The 21,622-nt window shown below is 39.7% G+C and overlaps 1 protein-coding gene across 2 annotated transcripts; it reads right to left on the reverse strand.

Annotated features, from left to right (window-relative positions):
• Nucleotides 1-1,910: 1,910 nt before the first annotated feature.
• On the reverse strand, nucleotides 1,911-21,220 carry ngfa (nerve growth factor a (beta polypeptide)). Of its 2 annotated transcripts, XM_084915887.1 has the most exons (3): nucleotides 21,049-21,220; nucleotides 3,527-3,634; nucleotides 1,911-3,203 (listed from the first exon to the last, which is right to left on the reverse strand). In XM_084915887.1, exon 3 carries the CDS (start codon nucleotides 3,190-3,192, stop codon nucleotides 2,302-2,304), a length of 891 nt encoding a protein of 296 aa, XP_084772013.1. In that variant the 5' UTR covers nucleotides 3,193-3,203; nucleotides 3,527-3,634; nucleotides 21,049-21,220; the 3' UTR covers nucleotides 1,911-2,301. The 2 variants fall into 2 exon arrangements, with proteins under 2 accessions (XP_084772013.1, XP_084772014.1); XM_084915888.1 differs by lacking the exon at nucleotides 21,049-21,220 and having other exon boundaries at nucleotides 3,527-3,905.
• Nucleotides 21,221-21,622: the final 402 nt, after the last annotated feature.

The following is a 21,622-nucleotide window of genomic DNA, read 5'->3' on the forward strand; positions in this document are numbered from 1 at the left end:
TGTGGTTAGTGTATTTAATTAGCATGTCACAGATCTTATCAAAACACAACATCAAGTCAAATGACAAAGTCTCACTGTTGCCCATGAATTATTGTTATGATTACATGTCTTGTACAGAGGGAATGTGATAAATATATTTTCCTAAATAAAAAAGAAACAACACAGGAATATGCAAAATGGTGACTGAAGTTCATGCATCACAAGGGGCCTTTAGCTCAAATATAATCAATACTATGTATCCCTTAGTCAACAGCTTCAGTCAAGACTAATTGTGCCCCATAGAAAACTGAAAATGCAGCCGGACAGTCATTGTTGTGTGGGAGAGAACGGTGAGGACAACCTAAAGTGCTTTAGGTTATGGTGGATTCTTGGCTGCTTGAAATATTGATCTGTTGTATCAGCACCTATGTCACATAATCAAAAGCACATTTCTAGTCTATGTTTAACAATCAAATGCATCTCATATCTTTGACCAAACATTCCTCCAAAGCTGAACTGTTTTATCAATAGATTTTGAGTTGAATTTTTGATGAGGTTGGAGGGTTACACCTTTGCTGTAAACAAGTCAAGGCTACTTCCTTAAACTACTTTCTTTATAGTCACAATGAGGTTTTTGTGCAACCTCCCAGCCTAGCAGACATGTTTCATATTAGTTCTTTTTTCCCTCAGTTCCCCTTGATTGACATTTCCTGACATTTCAGATGATTGATATTTTACCTCGGAGGTGTTCATGTTTGACTTGATATGATTAGAGAGTCTTTCATGGCTTTGTAAGCTTCACATTTCCACAGCCACACTTGCTGAGTGCTATCAAAACCTTTGAAATTGATCATGCCATAGAAGCATTAGTTGTCTTGCAGTACAAGTCCTAATAATCTGATTAAGGCCAAACAAGGTATTGAAAAATAATGTATTAGATGTTGCATTTACATGTGAAAAAATGCTTGCATTTAGCTTATCTCGTGAAAAAATGTGCATGTTTTTCCCACCAGTGTCCAAACTTTCTAAGATCAGAAACATTAAAGCTGTTGTAGTGACTCATTGTGGCCCTAGTGCCTTGCTAAGATACAGTTTGCTATTTTTTCTTTAGTTGTGAACCTGTCTCTATGCAATATTCATTCCTTCCAAGTACAAATGCACAGAGACTTCCCGTTACACCGGTAAGCTGACGAGAAGTCACCACTACTGCTGGGAACACTGGGAACATCACAGCTAATAAATCTGTGTGTATAAAATGCAAAGCACGTCTCTTGTGCCTGCATGGAATGAATCACATTCCTTCAGGCATCGATGTTCACATACAAGTCTTTCTACTGCCTCCTCTGCTTTTGGGTGCTGGAATATCTTAATGCAGAGACATGAGTCACCAGAAAATTTGGGAATTAAAAAAAAAGAACAAAAAAGAAAATAGAATAATAATAATAATTATGTGGTAACAATATTTGGAAAATGTTTAAGGTGACTCAGTGTCTGGGCTTGTGACTTTTAGCTTTTGCACGTGGGAATCATTTAAACAAGACAATGACTGTTAGAAACCCCGTGTTACTGCACATGTTGAGATTTCTCTTCCCCACTTTAACTGTTATATGTGAACATGCTTACAATATTTAATATAAGCAAAGATTATAAAGAAAGAAAACATAAGTACATCAAATAAAGTTTAGCGTCTTGTTTGTTTCCCCGAAGGTTACTGCTTTTGGATTTATCATGAGCTAAACGCTAAAGTTTATCGAACCTGTTTATAATGGCTGGTTGGATTTTGTAATGGTTTACAGAAGATGACAATGAAACTAAAATTGTAAAGCAATGAGCTAAAAGATGTTAAAAACAACCAGAGTTGATCAGACCTGCAGATGTGTGACGGTCAGCATGATCTCAAACAGACACAACAAACCGGGCAAGTACTGAGGTGTTTAATAAATAACAGCATGAACAACACAAAAACAACAATAACATCAACATTAAAAGCTTGAATTCATTTTGTATATATACACATACTGTATATAATTTTATATTTGACTGTATAAACCATAAATATGACATGCAGTCCTCATAATTTAAAACAACCAGGACTTCTTTGACTGAGGTAGGGTCGGGGGGCCGAGGGGCTGGACAGATGTTCGAGTGTGTGGATGTGTGTGTTTGCATTAAGTACGTGTGTTGTTTGGATGCTTTGGTCAGTGGGGGTGTTTGTCTGGATGTGTGGGAAAGGATTACAGTATTGGCAATAAAGCTGCAGTGGCTGTTAATGAGAAATGTTTGTGCTCGGTTCATAGTCTGGTGGTGGGGCGTCCGCCTCAGTCAGTGCCCCCGTCTTCCTCCCCAAGACTTCCGGCTGAGGACGCACACACAGGCGGCATTGATGCGGATGTAACGCCAGGCTGTCTGTTCATTGAAGGTGGTGAGGGCACTTACAAAAATATGTGAGTTGGTGCAGTAGGAGTTCCAGTGGCGACTGTCGATGCCGAGACAGCCCGAGTTGCCCGATTTGGAACCTTGTTTTCCACCCCAACCCCCCGGCTTCCCTCCATTTGCGCTTCCAGAACCCCTTTGAGTAGGGGATCGACAGGTGGTCTCATAGAAGTACTGTTTCTTCACCACATTGTTGATTGTAACATTGGGCAGCACTTCCACTTCGTTTCCGTACATGTCTGTGGCTTTTGTCAGGTTGCTCACCCAGGTATTCATGCTGTCACATACCGAGTACTCTCCTCGGTGCATGGTGCGTGATCCTGCTCGGCGTCTTACCCTCACCCCTCTAACTCCATCAATTTCATAGCCCTCACCTTCTAGGGCATCATGTGATGGTGGAACCTCACTGAAGACGACACGAGGTGAGAAACGGTAACGTCTCTTGGAGAAGAGCTTGGGATCCACCACTGGGATGGAGGGGTCAGGGAGGGAATCCAACGTAGAGCGCCCAACAAGAGGGCTCCTATCCTTTGCATTTAAAGCTGCCCGATGAGGCCTCTTGGTCCTGTGGTGGCTGGTCCTATGATGCTGCTTCGAAGTGTGTTCTTCAGTAAGATGGTCCCTGGCTACTGTGTGCTGTTGTCTTGCTCTGTGATTGGCTGCCGTCTGCTGTCCTACTTTGTGGTTGGGTGCCCCGGCACTCCGGGCCAATCCACCTCCCATGTTCAGTACAGCCTGGACGCCGATCAGGAGGAGCAGGACCAGTGATGACGACCTCATGGGCACACGTCCTAAACCAAACACAAACACGCAATTGAGATAATGTCACATGAATGTCTAAAGTGAAAAGTTTCACACATTTTTTAATTTAAAAACTTATGAAAGGATTGATAAATTGTTTCTAAGTGAGCAATCCACTTGGAAAATGTAACATTTTTACCTTTACTGTGCATTTGTGACATCTAAGATTCAGAATCATTGATGTTGTCATTAAGGGGGCATTAGTTCTGTTCTTAGTTTGACTCTTTTGCTCTGATTCACTGAGAACTTCTTTGGTCCTGCTCAACTATGTCTTGTTTTTTACGTGTTACTCTTGGTGAGTGTTTAAGTGCACCTGTGGAATGTGTCCAGTTGAAGTGTGAGCCCCTGTGGACTCTAGAGCCAGACTCCAATGCAGGTCGGGCCCCTCATGCCTGCCATCTGGACCCCGTGAACTACAGCTCTGCAAAAGACACACAAATACACACTAAATACTTGTGCAAATGTTATTTTAGTCAGATATAATACGCGTTGACATTTTCATAAATACATCTGGAGCTATTGTTTTTCAGATCAAACCAAATCAAAGGAAAAGTAATCTTAAAGGCAAACCTCCAACTCATAAGGAGTATGTGTTTAAGTGCCCTGCAAAGGGACAAGATGGGCATAAAAGCCATTCAGAGTGAGAGCAATCAGGAATGTAAACATGCTTAACAGAGCGGTTTAGTTTATTTAGACAGTCCCGCAAACCTGCCACCCTTTTTTTTACCGACATACACAATTTATCATTACCTAACCTTATCTCATGCCATGTACACACACTCACCATGTTTAACTTTAAGAGCTTGCGTTTTCCGTACACTGGAATGTGAGGCATTTAACACCTCATCCAGTGTTACTCGTTACATAGTGAACCTATGCACTAAAAATAGTGCCATGCATCTGTATGTGTACTGTTTATTACTGTTAATGCTGTTTTTATGGATCGTTTGCACAGCGTCGAGTTGTGTGTGAATACACCCACTTCCTTCCAGACAAACACCCAGCAGGTCACAGAGGTCAGTGGAAGCTGGTGTGACAGCATTACTGTTATTTTTTTTAACTTGTGTCGGTGTTTCACTTTGCTTGCTTAGTGCTGGAACACAAGTTTATTAGTGTTGTAAATATTTAACTTAACATGTTTTACTGCTTTGGTGTGGGAGGCGGAGCCTTTTGAAAGGAGATTATAGAAACGAGGAAATTAGAAAAAGCAATTAGTGATATATGATAATCTTCGCAAAACAACAACAACAAAAAAGAAACATGATTTTTTTTTTCACAGTTTTCTTGCAAAAACCAGTTTTGCTGTAATCCTTGCAGTGTAGCACTTATAACCAGCAGAGGTCAGTGTTGCGTCTGAACAGACCAGCGTCCACCTTTCAAACAGCTGAAAAATATCAAAATGTCACTGGCTCTGTTCCCATTAGAAATATCAGCTCAGCTAAAAGAGGTTTAAATCACTCTTCAGGTATTTTCCCACAAGCTAAGAATGTTAAAGTCCTTGACTTTTAATGTTCTTTAAACATGTTTCTGCTGCTGGTTTTGTAAAAGGTAATGATGCAGTACTCGAGTACTGTATTCAGTGCAGTTTTATGGAGCTTGCTCTTTACTCAAATATTAACGCTACAGCTTTCCTGCGGTTAGACAAAGCTTTTCATATACTCTTGTTTTTGTTATTGTTAGCATTTGAAAGTAAAATCCACGCCCTCTACTTGTGTAAATCTTTTAATGCAGGGTTTAACAAGCATCCAATACTTTTACGCCGTGCTATTGTTACGACGTCTTATGTTAATACTTATTCAAACACTGCCAAAAAGTGAGTTTGGCAGCTGATCAGTAAAACAGTCAAGTAATCACGGATGATGGAAACAGCTATAGTTTTATAAAACATACCTACTGGTTTTGTATTGTATTTTAGCTTCAATAAACACAACCATACACACTTAAACAGCCTGCACACATGGAGCCGGACCAAACAGGCAGTGAGCTGATTGATCCAGGCTGATGTGCCGCTCACTATTTGCATGGCCTATGGTGAAGGATCCTCATGTTAAAAATATGTGGCTTACGTTTAATGCTGGTGGAGCGTAAACACTGCAGAGCATGAGCACACAGGTCAGAGCAGAACACCTCTGACTTACAGAATTACTTCAGCACTGCATCAGAATCGGCCTGACTCTCCTTCTGACCTTCTCGCACAAATACCATACACAGAAAAACAAACACACAAGCTAGTGTTTCTCCTGAACGTTGAGCAGGATTTACATCTCCTCCCTAAACTGTTTGTTTTACGATTCTGTGTAAGCACTACTGCGCTTTACACTGGAGTTTAAAAACATCGCCCACATTGAGCCTGGAAAAAAGAATCCTAGATTTAGGATTAAGGTGCTAACACCCTATATCAAACACTAGAGAAGGAAGATCATTGCAGTAGTGATAAAAAGTAAAATGTTGTACCTTGAAGAGCAGCAAAGCTAGAAGGAGACAGTCCTGTGGCCAAGAATGACAGAGGCATTCCAAAACCGTTAAACCACAAACCAGAGAAAGGACAGACACTGTATGGTTCATATTTCCAGACACCACACATGCTGTATTAATACACTGGTGGATAAACAAAACCGTTGTTCAATATTCTTTTATGATTCATCCATCAATATAAGGAGCTTCCCTTTTTTCACAATAAGCTGATTGGCCAGCTTTGTAAATCAAGACCATTTTCTCTTGAGTCATCCATCACTTTCACATGCTGGGGTTCCACGCACCACATGGCACTACCTGGTCAAACCAGACTACCAAAGTTGATGAAAGCAAGTGGAAAAGATGACATTAGTCACACAGCTGCCGGGTTGTGACCTAGAAAACTAATCATTGGGCAACAGGAAGGGAAAAAAGACTTTAGAGACCAAATATGTAGCCAAAGACAGTGGAAACCAGCCACGCAGTTACTGGTACTGACTTTGTAACACTTCTTTTTTCTGCTAGTCCACAAGATGATCTAATGATCAGACTACAGTTTACAGCATTACACACTCGTGTGAAACAACAAGGCACGAGAGCATCGCCTGCCATCGCTCCGGGGTTAGTTTACAGTTAGCGAGGGTGTCTTCCTGTCTGTGTGATACATTAGTTATTAGTGACATGTCCTTGTTAAAAGATATGCAGGAGCAGCGTGTCAAACAAACACACGCCGCTCTCTCAGAGCGATGACAGCGGCGATAGATTATGAGGGGGTGAGAAAGAGAGACTGACAGCGGCAGAGATAGAGGGAGGAGGAGAGAAAAGAGGCCGAGAGCAAAACAGAGAAAGGTAAACAGCTTTTCTGTGTCTTTCATCAACCCAGTGGAGCACAGTTCCTCCTGCTGTCAACCACTGGAAATAATTATCAGGCAGGATGACGGCCAGGTCAGCGTGCTCTCTGCTTTAACACACATCCAAATGTTGAAGATATATTTATTTCCTCTAAAAATGTTATCAGTGTTTAAAAAATCGGACTAGTTTGTGTTCAATCTAAACAAGTTTTGCTTTTTGGAGAAAGTTTGAAATGAAAGTCTTTTTGTCACAACTCACTGTTGTAAGAGAGTTTGAACTTTTCTCCTCACAGCGACACACTCGCCGATAACATAACGCTTCGAAATAATCCTTACACTGCTTCCATTCACGATGTTTCAGCTACAGAAGGAAAATCATGTGTCACAGTTTCGATTAGCTGCCATGTGAAACCAATACAACAACCTGCCAGGAGTTGTTGTCACGTAAAATGATGTCATGCAGCGTTAAAATAACAATTAAATTACACTCCCCAAAGGTTCTTGGAAGGCTGAGTCTTTTCTTGGAAACACGTTAAAACTCCTATTTTTTGGCACAGCAAACGTGCAGCAGTCACCAAAATTAAAAGAATGTTTGGACTCTCTTACGCATTATAAGTGTGGATTTCTTCCATATTTCAGCCAATTGTTATGAGTTATTTCACCCTCGATCAGCTGACTTCTTCTTTCTGTTTTCTCTGTGGCATTTGTGCTTTTCCTGATTTCGGTTGCTGCCAATTTAAGATTATCATCATGCTAAAAGTTTTCTCTAAAAACTGCTGTCTCACAGTGGGCCTTATCTTACCAGTGTAACCATATTATCTTATTTATCTTGTTTATTACTTGTTCCCAGTTTGTCACACTTTTTTCTGTCATTCTCCTGGTTTCTCAGGTTGTATCTGGTGATTCTTGATACCAGATGTGACCTTTACCTTTTAAGTTGTCTTAACTAAGCATTAGTTTTGCCAATTTGTAATTTAAATTGTCTGCATAAAGCCATTTAGCCTTAGAGCCATCAAGGTTTCTAAATTTCAATCCATTTTTAGGGGCATTTTTCTCAAGTGAATTTAATTGTTTAACTTAAAAATATATATTTTAACCGCCACCACCAACAGAAACAGAAACAAAACTATATTAGAGGAGTTTAATGATAGTTCAGTTTTCCATTTACTATGATGCTGACATTTTTTAAGCCTGTGTGGCGTGCTGTTCTGCACCCTTGTTCCTCTCTGTACCGCCCCCTGGTCTTTATGTTAAAAAGACATTTACATGGACAACAATAGCACCTGCTGTAAATCAGACATACTTCAAACACCAAACTTTGCTGCTTTAGCCACAGGACACAGGGAGAACGAGACAGGTAGTGTCAAACTTGCAGGCACACATAACCTGCTAAACTACTTTACTCGTCACAGAGATGACAAATGATGCGAGATATGGAGAACAAAATAACATTTGGTGTGCAAAATGTGGAGCTGGCAAATGCTACAGGATGGAAAAACAAAGTATGAGGTCTCGACATGAACTTGAATTCACTCGATCGGTTTACTATGTCCAACAATAAAATATGTAAGGGTTTAACTATGCACAGGTAACAGCACATACAACTTTAAAATGTATTTCTCTGCAAATGAGTAGCTATCAAAAGACTGAGCGTTCATTTAAATGGTACTGGCAGCCATAGAGAGGCATGCTGGCAATCACACCAGCTGAACATTTGGCTCAGTAGTTCAAAAAACATCTTAAATAAACCACAGCTTTGGGCTTTCTGCAAACATTTCAGTTACATTTGCCTGCAGTGTTAGAGGACTGTAAATGACATCGGCAGTAGGGAATGGTAATTGATAAGCAACCATCCAAAGGACAGCACCTAAATGATTCTTTATGAATATACTCTATTTTGCACAGCTGTTTTTGCCATCAGCTGTTGTAAAATAAAAGCTTCTGTATGTCTGCCGAGGGCATCTTGAGAATATCAGGGAAGAGGGGAGCCATGGTGTTGAAACTAAAGGGAACAAACTGGCAAAGAGCCAGCATCTTCATCCTGCTGTTTCGTGCTTTCTGGGTTTCTGTTTCTCTCCGTCTGTCTCTCATTTATCTGTCTCTCCATTTTTTATTTTTTTTGCTCCTGGAATTTGACCTAATGTTCATCTTTGCTCTCACAGTTAAAAGCCAGAGGTAACTTCCTGAGTACATGGCTGTTTCTGTGCCTAACAGCAAGCAGATCTGAGCACTATAGTGCATCTTTGCAGGTGCAAAGCACAGAGTCAGACCATTATCTTCTCGTCTTTGGGGAAAATTACGCAACCATTTTCTGATAAAATCCATAGACTCTAACTGGAGAGGGTCTTTCTTCTTTCCAACTTTCGCTGAAGTCAGAGCGTACATAAATGTTTTGTTATGGGATAAAATAATATATATATTGGCTTCTGCTTCAGAAGCCTTAAAGTGATTGACTTTTTTATATTCACCAAACACAAGGACAACAGGATTTCTATTAGCATTTCCTGTGGAATGAATTTTTCTTGGAACTGGAATAACTGGGCTTTGTGTCCGCATATGGCTTCACTTTTACACTTTTATTAAACTGCTCAAGAGAAGTAGATGTCAAAGTGTTGTGTCAAGAGAATACAAATACAAATACATACAAATAAAAGCTGACAGTGTATCCGGCAGAATATGGATGCAATAACATAGTTATGTTGACTTTAAGTCACAGCTTTCCACAATGTAACAAAGCCCCGGGGCATTTAAGGGCGACCAAAATACTGAACAACAGTTCCAAGAATCCCAGGCCTCTTCCTATACTGTTGGACCTGAAAGTCTTTGTTGCCGAAACTTCGTGCAGCAACACATTCAATTTCATCTCTTGACAACATTTGTTCCACAGTCATGTTTTATTTACGGGTAAACCTGAGACAAAGCAAAGACGTGGCTGCAGTGCGACGTCAACCGTTCCACTGTTGTCACATGATGTCTTACAGTAAGTCGAACACTGATTCATCATAATAGAAAGACTGAATCATTGTGGTGTTCGTGAAAGGAACCTAAAATATAAACAATACTTTCATTCCAGCAGTAATTTGGAAGCAAAAGTAGCAAATCAAAGCTTCAAAATGAAACAAGTTTGTTTGTACAAACAGGGCTAAAATTTATTCCACTGTCAATGAAAATATCAGATTAATGTCAGCAATGCAACACAACTGTTTATTAATGAACAACATGAGTGATTCGCCTCTGATACAAAGCAAGAACACCAGCAGCCCTCCTCCACTTATACCTTCTAGGCTGGCTTGACTCCACTCGGTTTCCAGAGGTTTCCATTAGGTGAAACTTTTTCAGTACCTGCTCCTAGTAAGCTGAGTTGATATGAAAATATGACATCACCAGACGTCATGAGATGCAGATGTTTTTGTGTTTAGTGGCTGATGGTAGTATTCAGAGGGAGCTAGATGGAGCAGCCCGAAACGAGAAGTTTGCCAGGAGGTCTTTGAGCTGATGGCCGATCACGGGTACCAGCACACAGTGCCAAAACCCCCTGAGAAACATGAAGTGATTACTGGGACGAACTAAAAGGAGTGGAAGTGGTTTAATCAAATGGATGATGGCGTATATGGGCACCGACCAGTGATCAATGGGAGGGAGAGTGGCCTTGACTCTGTCACTTAAGTTCATTTAGCAATTAGTAATATGTGATCATCTAAGTGAACACTTAAGTCACAGTGGCGCCAGTGTGTGTGGCTTGCTGTCTGTCTCTTCCCCTGTTGTGTTTGTTTGTGTTGTTGTTTTAATGCTAGAGTCAACTCTCTCTTAATGTACAATCGCCAAACTCTGCTGGACCTTCTTCTGAGAGCAAAATATAAAGCCGAAGTGTTCTCAGACCACAGCCGCTGAGGAGAACAATTCTTGAACTCACAATAACAAGTACCAGACAGCTTTGAATTTGTTCAATAAGATTTAAAATCTTGGCTCACGTTCAGTTTTATAACTTTGTTTCTGACCAAACTGCTCAACTTCTTCATTCTATAATCTTACTAAAAATTTTGGTTGTTCGATTCCAGCCGAGTTCAAGACATGACAGTCTTTTGGAAGTCACTCAAAACCTCAGTCAGAGCATCACAGTTTTGTTAGTGAAAGCCATTCTCTCCATTTTTCACCCCCTTTCTTTCTCTCCACATAATGGGCCCATCCCCAATCAACCCACCCTCTCCCTGCACTGGACCAGTGGACGTGGGAGGCTGATCCTCCAAGCCTTGAAGTCAGGATGAACACAATGATTAACATGTTTTCCAGAACCCTAGTTTTTATGACCTTGACATTCAACAATCTTCTCGTGACAAGTGTTTAATCTTTTGGCTTGGCTCTGGTAATAACTCCCCCTTCCTGGTGAGCATCTAAAAATCCCACAGCAGCACAGAGACATGAGGAGGGCCAGAGGCAAGAATGCCTGTCTGGCCACGGACAGCGATGAAGACAGAAGGATGGAGAGGAAGGAATCAGATACATCAAGGGATAGGGAGAGGCAGCAATATTGGAGGGCGGGATGCATATGGGCAATAAGATATCTAGAGAATTACACACATAAAGGAGCATGTGAGAAGCAAAGTAAGGAAGGACAAGTTTATAGTGGAACAGACACTGAGACAAAGAAGAGTTCAGGGACAGGGTCAGAGGGAGGAAATAAAGGCAATGGGGAGTTACAAAGCATTCAAAAGAAAGGAAAACTTGGAGTTTCATCACTTTGTCTCTTCTCTCAATAGCTTTAACAGAAAACCAGCAGTTTCAGGCTTGAGTTAGATCATATTGCGGCTTTATTGTTAGAGTAAAACTTAAACACCATTTATGCAGAGTTTCACTCATGCTGTTACTCGTCCAGTTGGGGAACATGTATTATCTAATCAAAATGGCAAAGAGTGGTTTAGGATTAAAAAATTCTCTGACTTGATCCATCTTCCAATATGAATATTTGTAATATCAATACAAACACATGCACTGTTGTGAAGATGTCTTTGTCCCTTTTCTGATTTTTTCTTTGTTACATATGTGTTCACTATATTTGAGTTAACTAGACTAAAATCCAGTGATCTAAAGAAACTCAAGAGCAGCTGAGAAAAGGTTACAAAGTCATTTCGAAGGCTTTGGAACTCCAGTGAAACGCGGTGAGCGCCATTATCTATAAATGGAGAAAACGTGGAACAGTGGTGAACAGCACTCACGGTTAGTGTTAATGATTTATGGATAAGAAGAACAAAGAAAAAGGCACAAAAATGTGGGTAAATATTTGGAGGTCCGTCTTTTCTGTGGACTGGCAAACTCAAAATTTGAACTTTTCGCACTATTTCGGTCTGGTGTGAAACTAACACAGCATTTCATAAAAAGAACATCATACCCACCGTCAGACATGGTGGTGTAGACCTGAATGACTTGCCATTAATGATGGAACCATGAACTCTTCCAGTAAATCTTGAAGGAGAATATCCAGTCCATCAGTTCATGCCCTAAAGTTTAAGTGCACTTTGCTTATGCTGCAGGATAATGATTCGAAACACACCAGTAAATTCACGTCTGTATAGTTGAAAACCCTCTAATGTGATGGAATTAAAACAACTGTGCAAAGAAGTGGGCCAAAATTCCTCCACCGTGATGTAAAACACTTATTGCCAGTTATCACATATGCTTAAATGCTGTTCTTGCTGCCAAGGGTGGCACAACTAGTTATTAGCTTTATGGGGCAATTACTCTTTCACATAGGGCCATGTAGGTGTGGACAGCTTTTTTTCCTTCAATAAATGAAATCATCATTTATCTTTACTTTTGATGAATTGAAACATTTAAATGTGACAAATATGAAAAAGAGTAAGAAATCAAGAAGGGGAAAAAAATAAACTTAGTCAGTATACTTCAAAGAAACTGAAGTATACTGAGTTGTTATTATTCAAAGGTTGCATAGGGAGAGAGCAGGCTAAACTGGTTAGTTTTCAGGATTGCGGTGAAGTTTACAGTAATATATTATTGTGGCACTTGCAATATAAAGCACCTTGAGACAACTGTTGTTGTAATTTGGCACTGCATGAATATTGCTGCGGAGCAGCTGTGATGTTCATGGACAGTGTTATGTTACATCAAGGTTGCACAAATCAAATTAAATTTAAGGTGATGTTTTTGATTAGATTAAGTCACTGAATTCTGCCTTTATACTAGATCTATGCTGTCAAAGCTGGAGAATCAGCGACGATAGCTCTTATAAGATCTGCTTATATCTTAATAATTCATTTGGCCGATCACAACATAAAACACCAGCACAGGTCAGCTGATCACAAAATGTACACAAAATGTATTTCTAAGTTTTTCATTTTCCCATGCTCTACCAATGTCACCTGCCAAATCCCACTTTAACCCCTGGCTATACTTATGTTTTGTTTTAGGTGAAGAAGTAAAATCATCCATAGAGTCATTTATTAGATTTCCTTTCATTGCCTTTACTTGTGTCCTTCATAACATTATGTTCAAGGTGAGTATATTCATTAGAATTGGTATTTAAGTTTAAATAAATTGTGTATTCCCTTATATTAATATTATTTTGTATGATACTATTATGGCATTAGATTCAGTTAGCTGGTAGCAATGTCCTCCAAAGCTTGATTACACTCCGGAGCCTGTACTTCAACACTTCTACTTGAGTAAAGAAGTTGAATGTTAGTGCTCAAACCTTTAGCAGAGTATTTTTCAGAGCAGTATCTGAGGAGACAAATGTGTGTAATTTTACCACCTCATGGTATTGTAAACAAATCAGCAGCTGAGCAACCCCCGAGTGAGTCATCCAGGTAAATTTCAGCGTAACGTAAAGTGAAACATGGGCGTAAATATACAGATGTGCTTGCTAAGAGACTAAAACTTTCCATTACGCACCGTTTATGTTGCGGTCTGTCTGTCGCCATGAGCACGGGTGTGGTCACGCAAGACTGAGTATATGCTATGTCAAACACTAAGATATGCACGCAAGATTTTCTCTAAATATTCTTAATTGAATTTGGTAATGGTAACATATACGACACAGGAAACATAACTAGTCCTCACGTTTGACAGAAACTTTAATACATGGAAAGTAGTTCTGGTTACATCCCTTCATGACGCTTCAAATTAATTCAAATTAATTTTAAAACATAGTCAACAAATACAGAGGAAACACTCTGAAAGGCTGGCTGAATAGTTTTACCTTCCACTTCTTTCTCATAATACTTTTTAGATTTAACTAATTAATTGCTTTTGTTTTGGGGTCTAGGGCGAAGTGTTAACCAATATTGCTCCATGACGCTAAAGAAGCAAAATATGCAAAGAAAATTCACATGCATGAAGGGTGTCTAGCTGCAGTGGGCGCCATCTTTATTTCAAACAGTTTATCCTAATGTTGATTTGTTGAGTAAGTTGTTTAGCCACAGTAGAAGCAGGAGGATGAACTACATTGTAATAATATTATCCACTAGAGATTGTAACTGTCAAACTGAAAATAACACAAATGGCATTGGCAGCAATCTATACCCAGAGCAATGCTGAATGCAAAGCTATATTCACAACCAATGGAATATTCTGCACTCACAGTCCTGCCTCTGTGGGGTTCAGAGGTGATTGATTTAGCCTAATGTAATTAGAGAACATATGAACACATGAATCTGTCTAATTTGATAAGAGAAAACAAATGTTCTTTTTACTTTAGTTCTACCAACTCTTTCAGGCAGTTTAATGTTTGTAAGGACTGTTAAAGATAAGGCTAATAACCTATATTAATTACCCTAATGGTTGTGTTATATTTTATAGATTTTAATAAAAAGGCAATATTGAAACAATTTAGGTCCCAGTCACACAGGCCTAGAGACTGGTTGGCAAGTGCTTGGCAACCACCAGTTGCTAGGGAAATTCCCTGATCATTTGTGAATGGTTCCTGTCACTGTGAAATCAACTGCTAAGCCCCATATACACACACCTACATTTATATTTTCTGACTCATTGGAGAGCGTTTGTGGGAGGTTGCTTGTAGTCTGCAGGTGAAATTGTTCCCAAAGTGGTATATGGAACAAAAACCTCCATGTGAAACTGTTAGCAAAGCAGTCAAAAACACTCTCTTTGAGACTAATTTCACCCAGCAACCCCCAGCAACCACACGCCAAACAGTCAAGAAATACAGGTTATTCTCAAGAAGTTGCCAGAGGGTTGTTGACTGGTGACTCTTAATCAAAAACTTTGTGGTTATAATGGCAGAAAGTTCACAACCCAACTCACCTCAAAAGACAGCAATAATATAATAATAAGGAAAAAACTGGCCCCACTATTTTGAAAGCAGCGCTCACTCTGGGTTTGGTAAATATGCATTAGGTTGGGTTTTTATTTTCATTTGGGAGCTATGGTTTTATTCTTAACCGATAACTGCTATACGCCTGGTCCAGTGGAACAGACAGCCAGTGAACAGCAGCTTATAAAGGTTCACTCACTGCCTGAAATGAAAAACGCAGTGCTGTTAGTTCCTGATTCAATCTGTAATAATCTTATTAACATCTCAGTCTGTGATATATGTAACATTGTGGGGCAATTAGGGAAACTAGGTGATTTTTGGAAGCCTGTCTTCAAGGCATGAGAACTACCATCCATCTGTGCTCTAGTGTTTGTGCTAAAATGCTAAAATTGTTAAAAAGCACATTCCTGTCTGTTGTAATGGCAGACACTCAGGAATCTGTGGATATTTCTAATGTTTCTTATTCTTATCTAGTAAGGCTGCAGCATTAACTTTTAAAAGTGACTATGATGCACAATCATACATGAAACAGATACTTTCACATTAAGTCAGACTGAAAGACAGTAGTGGATGTCTGAAGGAGGCATAAGTGCTGTATATTGTTAATGCATCAAAAAAAAGTCAAATTTGAGGCTGAACTTTACCAACTTTATGAAAACCAGGATACCCAGCTTCGTCTCTAGTTAACCAAACAAAACGGATTACTGCAGTCCATGTTGTTGCACTCTTATAGACAGGCTTGTCAGAAGTGCACTGAATCTGCTCAAGATTGTACAAAGAATCTTGTTTTTGTCCCTCCCAGTGTTTGTTTGATTGTACTCTGACACCTCTTACTAAAGATTTGACCGAACCATTTTCTATTCTGTGTGGTCTCCACATCGTGCTGTCATCACTCTCTCTCTCTGCTTCTATGTCTCTCACTCTCTCTATCTCCCTTTTCATATCTCCCTCCTTTCCTGACCCTCCCACACTTTTCCCCTCTGGCTGATGTCTAACACCTGTCTGCATGGGACCTCCCAGGCCCATCCTCTGTCTGTTAGCAGCATGCCATGTTCACTGTGTGAGCAGAGCTCTGGTGAAAGAGTAAGTGGCTACTTTCCAGCACAGCTCTATGTGTGTGTACGTGTATGTTTTTTTTGCATGTAAGTGACTTGGAACAGGAGTTTAGATAAATGAATATTTACTATGGAGCTTAATACAAGGCTTAAAAGAGAATCTAGCAGAGAGAAATTGCTGCCTGCAGCGTCATACTCCCCAAAAGTCCTGAGGACTCACCATTAATCCGTGAGTTTCAACTGCAACAAAACTCGATGACAGACAAAACGGATAGTTTGGAGGAGAGAAAATTGCTTGTAAAGTCCTTGATGTATTGGTATTTTGCAGGATCCTGTCTGGCTGAAACAACTATATGTAGAACAACACCTTGTTAACTCCTGCTGGCTGTGCAGGAGGCTAATCTGTTACGACTAGCCAGTGGCTCATCCTCATGCATTCTGTGCATTCTGAAATCGGCATAATCAAAATGAGTGCATAATGAGAGGCTTCGCTTGTATCCTTGGGGCTAAGGCGTGTCTATGTGTTTGAAGGGTATCCAACACAAACATGTATACATACACATGTACACACATGCGCTTTGTGAATACTCATTGACAAACCCCATTCTCCCACTGCTGGGCTTGGTGTCCATTACTATTACACTCTGTATTGTGATAGCATCTGATAGCCAGGTGAGAAAATTGTATCGCTTTAAAATTTATAAGAAGAGATGTTTGTGTAGATTAAAAAAAAGAACATTGTTACAAAAAAAGGACATTTCAGGCTATTTTCACGAGGCTTTTGTACTGAATCTAAATATTTGAGGAGACCAAGTATTTTGTTCTGTTGATGGCAACAAGAGCAAGTTTCATGTCCAGACAAGCTATAGTTAAACTACCAATTGGGTTAAAGGCAAAGGAAAGTGAGAGTGAGACAGTGTCATCACGTTAATCCAAATGTACACACACATCTAACAAGGAGTTGCAGTGAAACAATTCACAACATCAGACAAGCACAAAGTCAACAGATTAAGACCACAACACTGTTATTATAGCTGTAAGAAAGGCCAGCGTAATCTGGCCATTTTTCAGCTACTGTGTTTGTGCTGCGTGCACATGCATGAAACCAGAGTAAGCCATAGCTAAAAGTCACAGAGGCATTTATGTGGAATGAGCAGGCATGTCAGTACATTTAGATGTATTTTTTGTAGGCATATATAGTACTACGCACACATTCACACGTATAGAAATAAGATCAGGAAAAAAATGCAGAGCACACAGACATAACCCTTTGATGCAGCACCTGTCAAAATCAGATCTTCAGCACAGAATTGCAACTGGATTCAGTGGATCTGTGGAAAAGTCCGATCACAGAAGCGTGTTTGTGTGCAGCGCAAAGGGGCAGAAAACCAGGTCCATATAAAGAATCCTGCACATGTTTGACAAGAGCCCTGTTCAAATCCAGTAAGTTACAAATGTCAAACAATGTTAGCTGAGATTTCTGTTGAATACGTTTCCTTCCAAACATTGTGAGAAGATGTTTGTCAAAGAGATGTCAACAAGAATTACAGCAGAAAGCTGATGTTACATTTCTGATATTTTACATATATATTTTTTGTCTGTTCTGCTCAGTGCTCCTTCGGGATTCTGACCTGCAGTGGCCTCCAGATCCCGCTTTTCCTACACAAGCACAGAGGTATAACCTCCAACTCTGACCTTTTACCTTTCCCACTGATTTCAGACAGACCCTTCAACTAGTTTACTTTACGCCAGATGTTCTCACCCCACTTTGTGTATTGACCCAAAAGATAACCAGCGCCCTGGGTTTACATTCTGACCCATGAATTATCGAGAAAGAGGGATGCTTCCTTCTGCTTTGTCGAGCATAACCATTACTCATAGAGAAAGAAACGAGATTCCTTCACCTAATAAATTTTAGTTATTAGATTCATTTTTTTAAAGTCAAAGTTTGACTTAAACAGTTTTAACAAAACCTACACCTTAAAACTGCTAGTTTACTAAATTGTAAAATAATGGTAAAATAATCAAATAACCCTTTATATCGAGAAATCTCATCTTCACATCACCAATGATATATTTTGACCACACTGTAGCACATAAGGATTTAGAATACGCACAATATTACTACTTTTACTACCTATTGTGTAATGCTACGAAAAGTGTTACTCTAAAGGATGCATGAAGAATCATGAAGCATGGAAAAGTCTTGCAAAGCAACTCAGAGGCTGATCGGGTGTGCAGATAACGCTTGTGGGCAGGTGTAAATGCAGGTGTTTGAAAATCTCTACCTGTCACTAATTGGGCAATTAACCACTGATCTAACTGGAGGATTATTAAGGATTGTGATTATTCTGCCTCCAGCTTTTGTGGTCTGATAAGACATTATCATTCAGTGTGAAGAAACCTTTAATTATTCTGTTGCCAACTGGCACCGCCCCGTTTTTTCTAGTACTGCAAGTAGTACTTGAGTGTAATCTGATGGTATTTTTACTGTAGTAGCATGAAGCTGTGGGTTTTAAAACGTCACCTAAATTACGTCACATGACTCCCATCCTATATTAGCCTGCAGATTACTGCATGAATAATCCTAATGCTTGGCACACAGTTTAGTCACATTAATAATCAAAGTGCAACTGATATTTTAACTAAAGTTGTCCATCAAAAGAGATATAATAAAGACAAATTTTCATTGTTCATTGAAAAACCCAACTATGTTTATTTTATGGTGTTTATGGTGCAAATCTAGAGTCACTTTAAGAGCTGTTTGTCGCTGGCCTCGGGTTAAAGAATCAAAGATAAACTGACAGTACAGGTGTGCTGTCACAGCCTCTCCCTTGCCCAGGTGTCCTTTACAACCATTCAGTCTAGACAGCCCACATCATTCCCTCCTTTATGTGTTTCAGGGGTGGATCCTGTTCTTGTCAAAATCCGAGTGACTGCAGATTCAGATTATGTCACTTATCCACATAGCAAGCAGAGCAACAAACTGTCAGTGGTGTGAGTCTTAAACTGACAAAATGATAAAAATACAGCATGTAGAACAAGAAGGGATAAATGTATTACGCTGGTCTGTAACTTTAAAAAGGTCAATATGGTTATTTTTTTTCTGGGTAAATAGCTGTGACATAAAAACACTCTAGTATGTTTCCTTATGGCCAGTCTTTGCTTCACATGAATATGTTCCTCTTCATTGTTTAAGTAGTTTAATACTTGTTCATTTGTAAAGAGTTACTCTATTACGCTCTCCCTCCCACACACACACACTAATGCACACATACACAACTGCACACACTGGTGCTAACATAGGGAAAGCTGTAACTCAGCTTCAAAGGGAAACCTGAGAGGGTCATGAATAATCACAGACATCTTTGTCTGCGGGGGAAAACAGCACTGTCCATCTGCCCTCCATACATATACGAACGGTAGTTCATATGGCTTAAGTTGTTTTTAGCATTGGCATTGGATGCATTGCTAGGTTTGAAAGATTTACAGGGTAAAACCATTTCTGTTTCAATTGAAAACAAAGTTACACACAGGAAAACCTTTTGTTTTCTAATTATTAGAGAAAAAAAAGGTAAAAGCAAAAAAGAGAGATATGTCATAAATTGGACTTTTACAAATTTAGCAAGTGTCCAGGTCGGTCTGCATAGATGGCAGACAGGCAGCTAGGTCAACAAGGCATACTCTAGATATAATCAGTAATAACAGTTACTGTGATTTCCCTTTCATAAAAAGAACCTGTTTTGCTTGAGAAAACGCATTTCAGACCTGAAGTTTGAATACGGCCCAGCTTATTTTTATTTTTAAAGTTAAAGTTTTATTTTTAGTTAAAACATTCATTTTAACTAAACCTCGGCTGACTCCTCCTGCGTTAACCATAAAGAAGAGCTTGTCATGTAGGATATATAGTCAGGTTGCTGCAGCACTTTGCCAACAGAGGGCCAACAGAGAGGAGATGAAGGCAATCACATCCCCTCCAGTAACATCAGCCATTTACTTATAACTTTACTGTTTTTAAAGAAACTTTACTTCTTTACTCCTTCCAATCTGCAGTAACCTCAGCTGTTTTTATTTTCTTATCTAACACAAAGGTGCATAAATACAGTACACTGCTGCTGAAGCAGATAATACAGGTAAGTAGGTAGGTGACAAAACATAACACCTATCTATATGATATCTATATTGATATATCAATGTTGAGATTTGGTAATTTTATGGACCACAACCAAACAGCATCCTCGGCACATTATATTAGAACAAATGAATGTATGTTTTTCACAGAGAGCCACACGTATATGACAAAGGTGAAGCCTTTAGTGACACTGTTGATTTGTTTCATGTTTGTTTGTGTGTGTAATCATTGGCTCACTGTGACATTCCTCTCCTGTCAAACCCCGAAAGGAATTCCCTCGTAGGAGTGGCAGGCGTGAGGTCTGTGTTTAGCACCCACGCTTGCTTGCTTGCATACACACACAGACACACACACACGCACAACACAATTTAAAAAATTTAGTTTAAAGAGTTTAAAAAATGATTAGTAGCACACCTTATAAACAACAAGCCCCACCCAGGTGTGAGGATACCCTCAGCATGCTTCATATTGGACACTGGAGCTCATCAGAATCTGCAAGTCTTTTGAGAATTGTGTAACATGAGTGGAGAGAACGACAGATAGAAAAAAGAGGGGGAGAGAAAGAGACAGAGAGAGAGGGAGAAAAAGAAAAGGTAACCTGATGTCCCAGGAGTTTTCTGAACAGTAAACGGGTTCCCATTGAAGTTTGAAGAACCCCCTTTTTTTCTACTCCTCACCTCTATTCTCTCCTTCTTTCTACACCCTGTCCTCCTCCGTTTGATCTTTGCATCTGCAAATACCTGAAAAACCTCTGTACCCGGCTCACAACATTAAAATGACACAGAAATGCAATCATCAGCAACATTATCTCGGTAAACTTTTAATAGGGCCTCATGTATGTTGCAGTCAGCTGAAATCCCCCCTCTCTATAGAAAAGTGGCTGCTGCTGTTCTCAATCTCAATTTAGAGGCTCAACTTACATTTAACAACATGCTCTCAGAGTTTCTGTAATAGATTCTGCTTCTGTGCCATGTGTGGATACACGCCCCACATATTTACAGTGTTTAATAAAAAGAAAAACAAAGCAAAAAAAAAAAAAAAAAGCAAGGTAGGACTCACCACCCTTTAATGCTCCTTTTTCTTTCTCCCCACTGAGTAAAAACTTCCACAGAAAGTCTGCTATATTCCACCTCACTCTCTCCAGGCCTGGGGAAGAATTGTCCCAAACTCAAAATCCCGCTCCTACTTTTAAAGCTGTGAATCCAGGTCTTGGGCCATCCACTTCTGTCTGTCTCCCTCCCACACTCTTTGGGAAATGGACTGCTCTAAAAGTTTAGAGTCCCAAAGCTTCTCCTCCCTGCTGTTTGGCTCACAGCAGGTCCTAGTGCCTACCCTATCCACGTGCGTCTGTGACAGAAAAAAAGTGGCGCTTTTAATAAATGTTCAATAGTGTCATTCATTTTTTCTTTTCTTCATTCATCCATGTGTGTATAAAACAGTGGAAAAAGCCTCCATTTGATTCAGACAGTTAATGTGAGAGTTGAAGTCATATGTAAGGTCAGGAGGGCCATTGATTGCGTTATTGTTCCACTATATGAGTCATTTCTTGCTACTTCTAGCCGCACAGACTCTAAAATATATCATTAGTAGTGCAGCATAGTTATGGAGGCCAGCTACGGTAAATAACTCATTA

Source organism: Perissodus microlepis, chromosome 20 (genome assembly GCF_051167445.1).
Source record: "Perissodus microlepis isolate ML-2025 ecotype Zambia chromosome 20, ASM5116744v1, whole genome shotgun sequence".
Taxonomy (NCBI): domain Eukaryota; kingdom Metazoa; phylum Chordata; class Actinopteri; order Cichliformes; family Cichlidae; genus Perissodus; species Perissodus microlepis.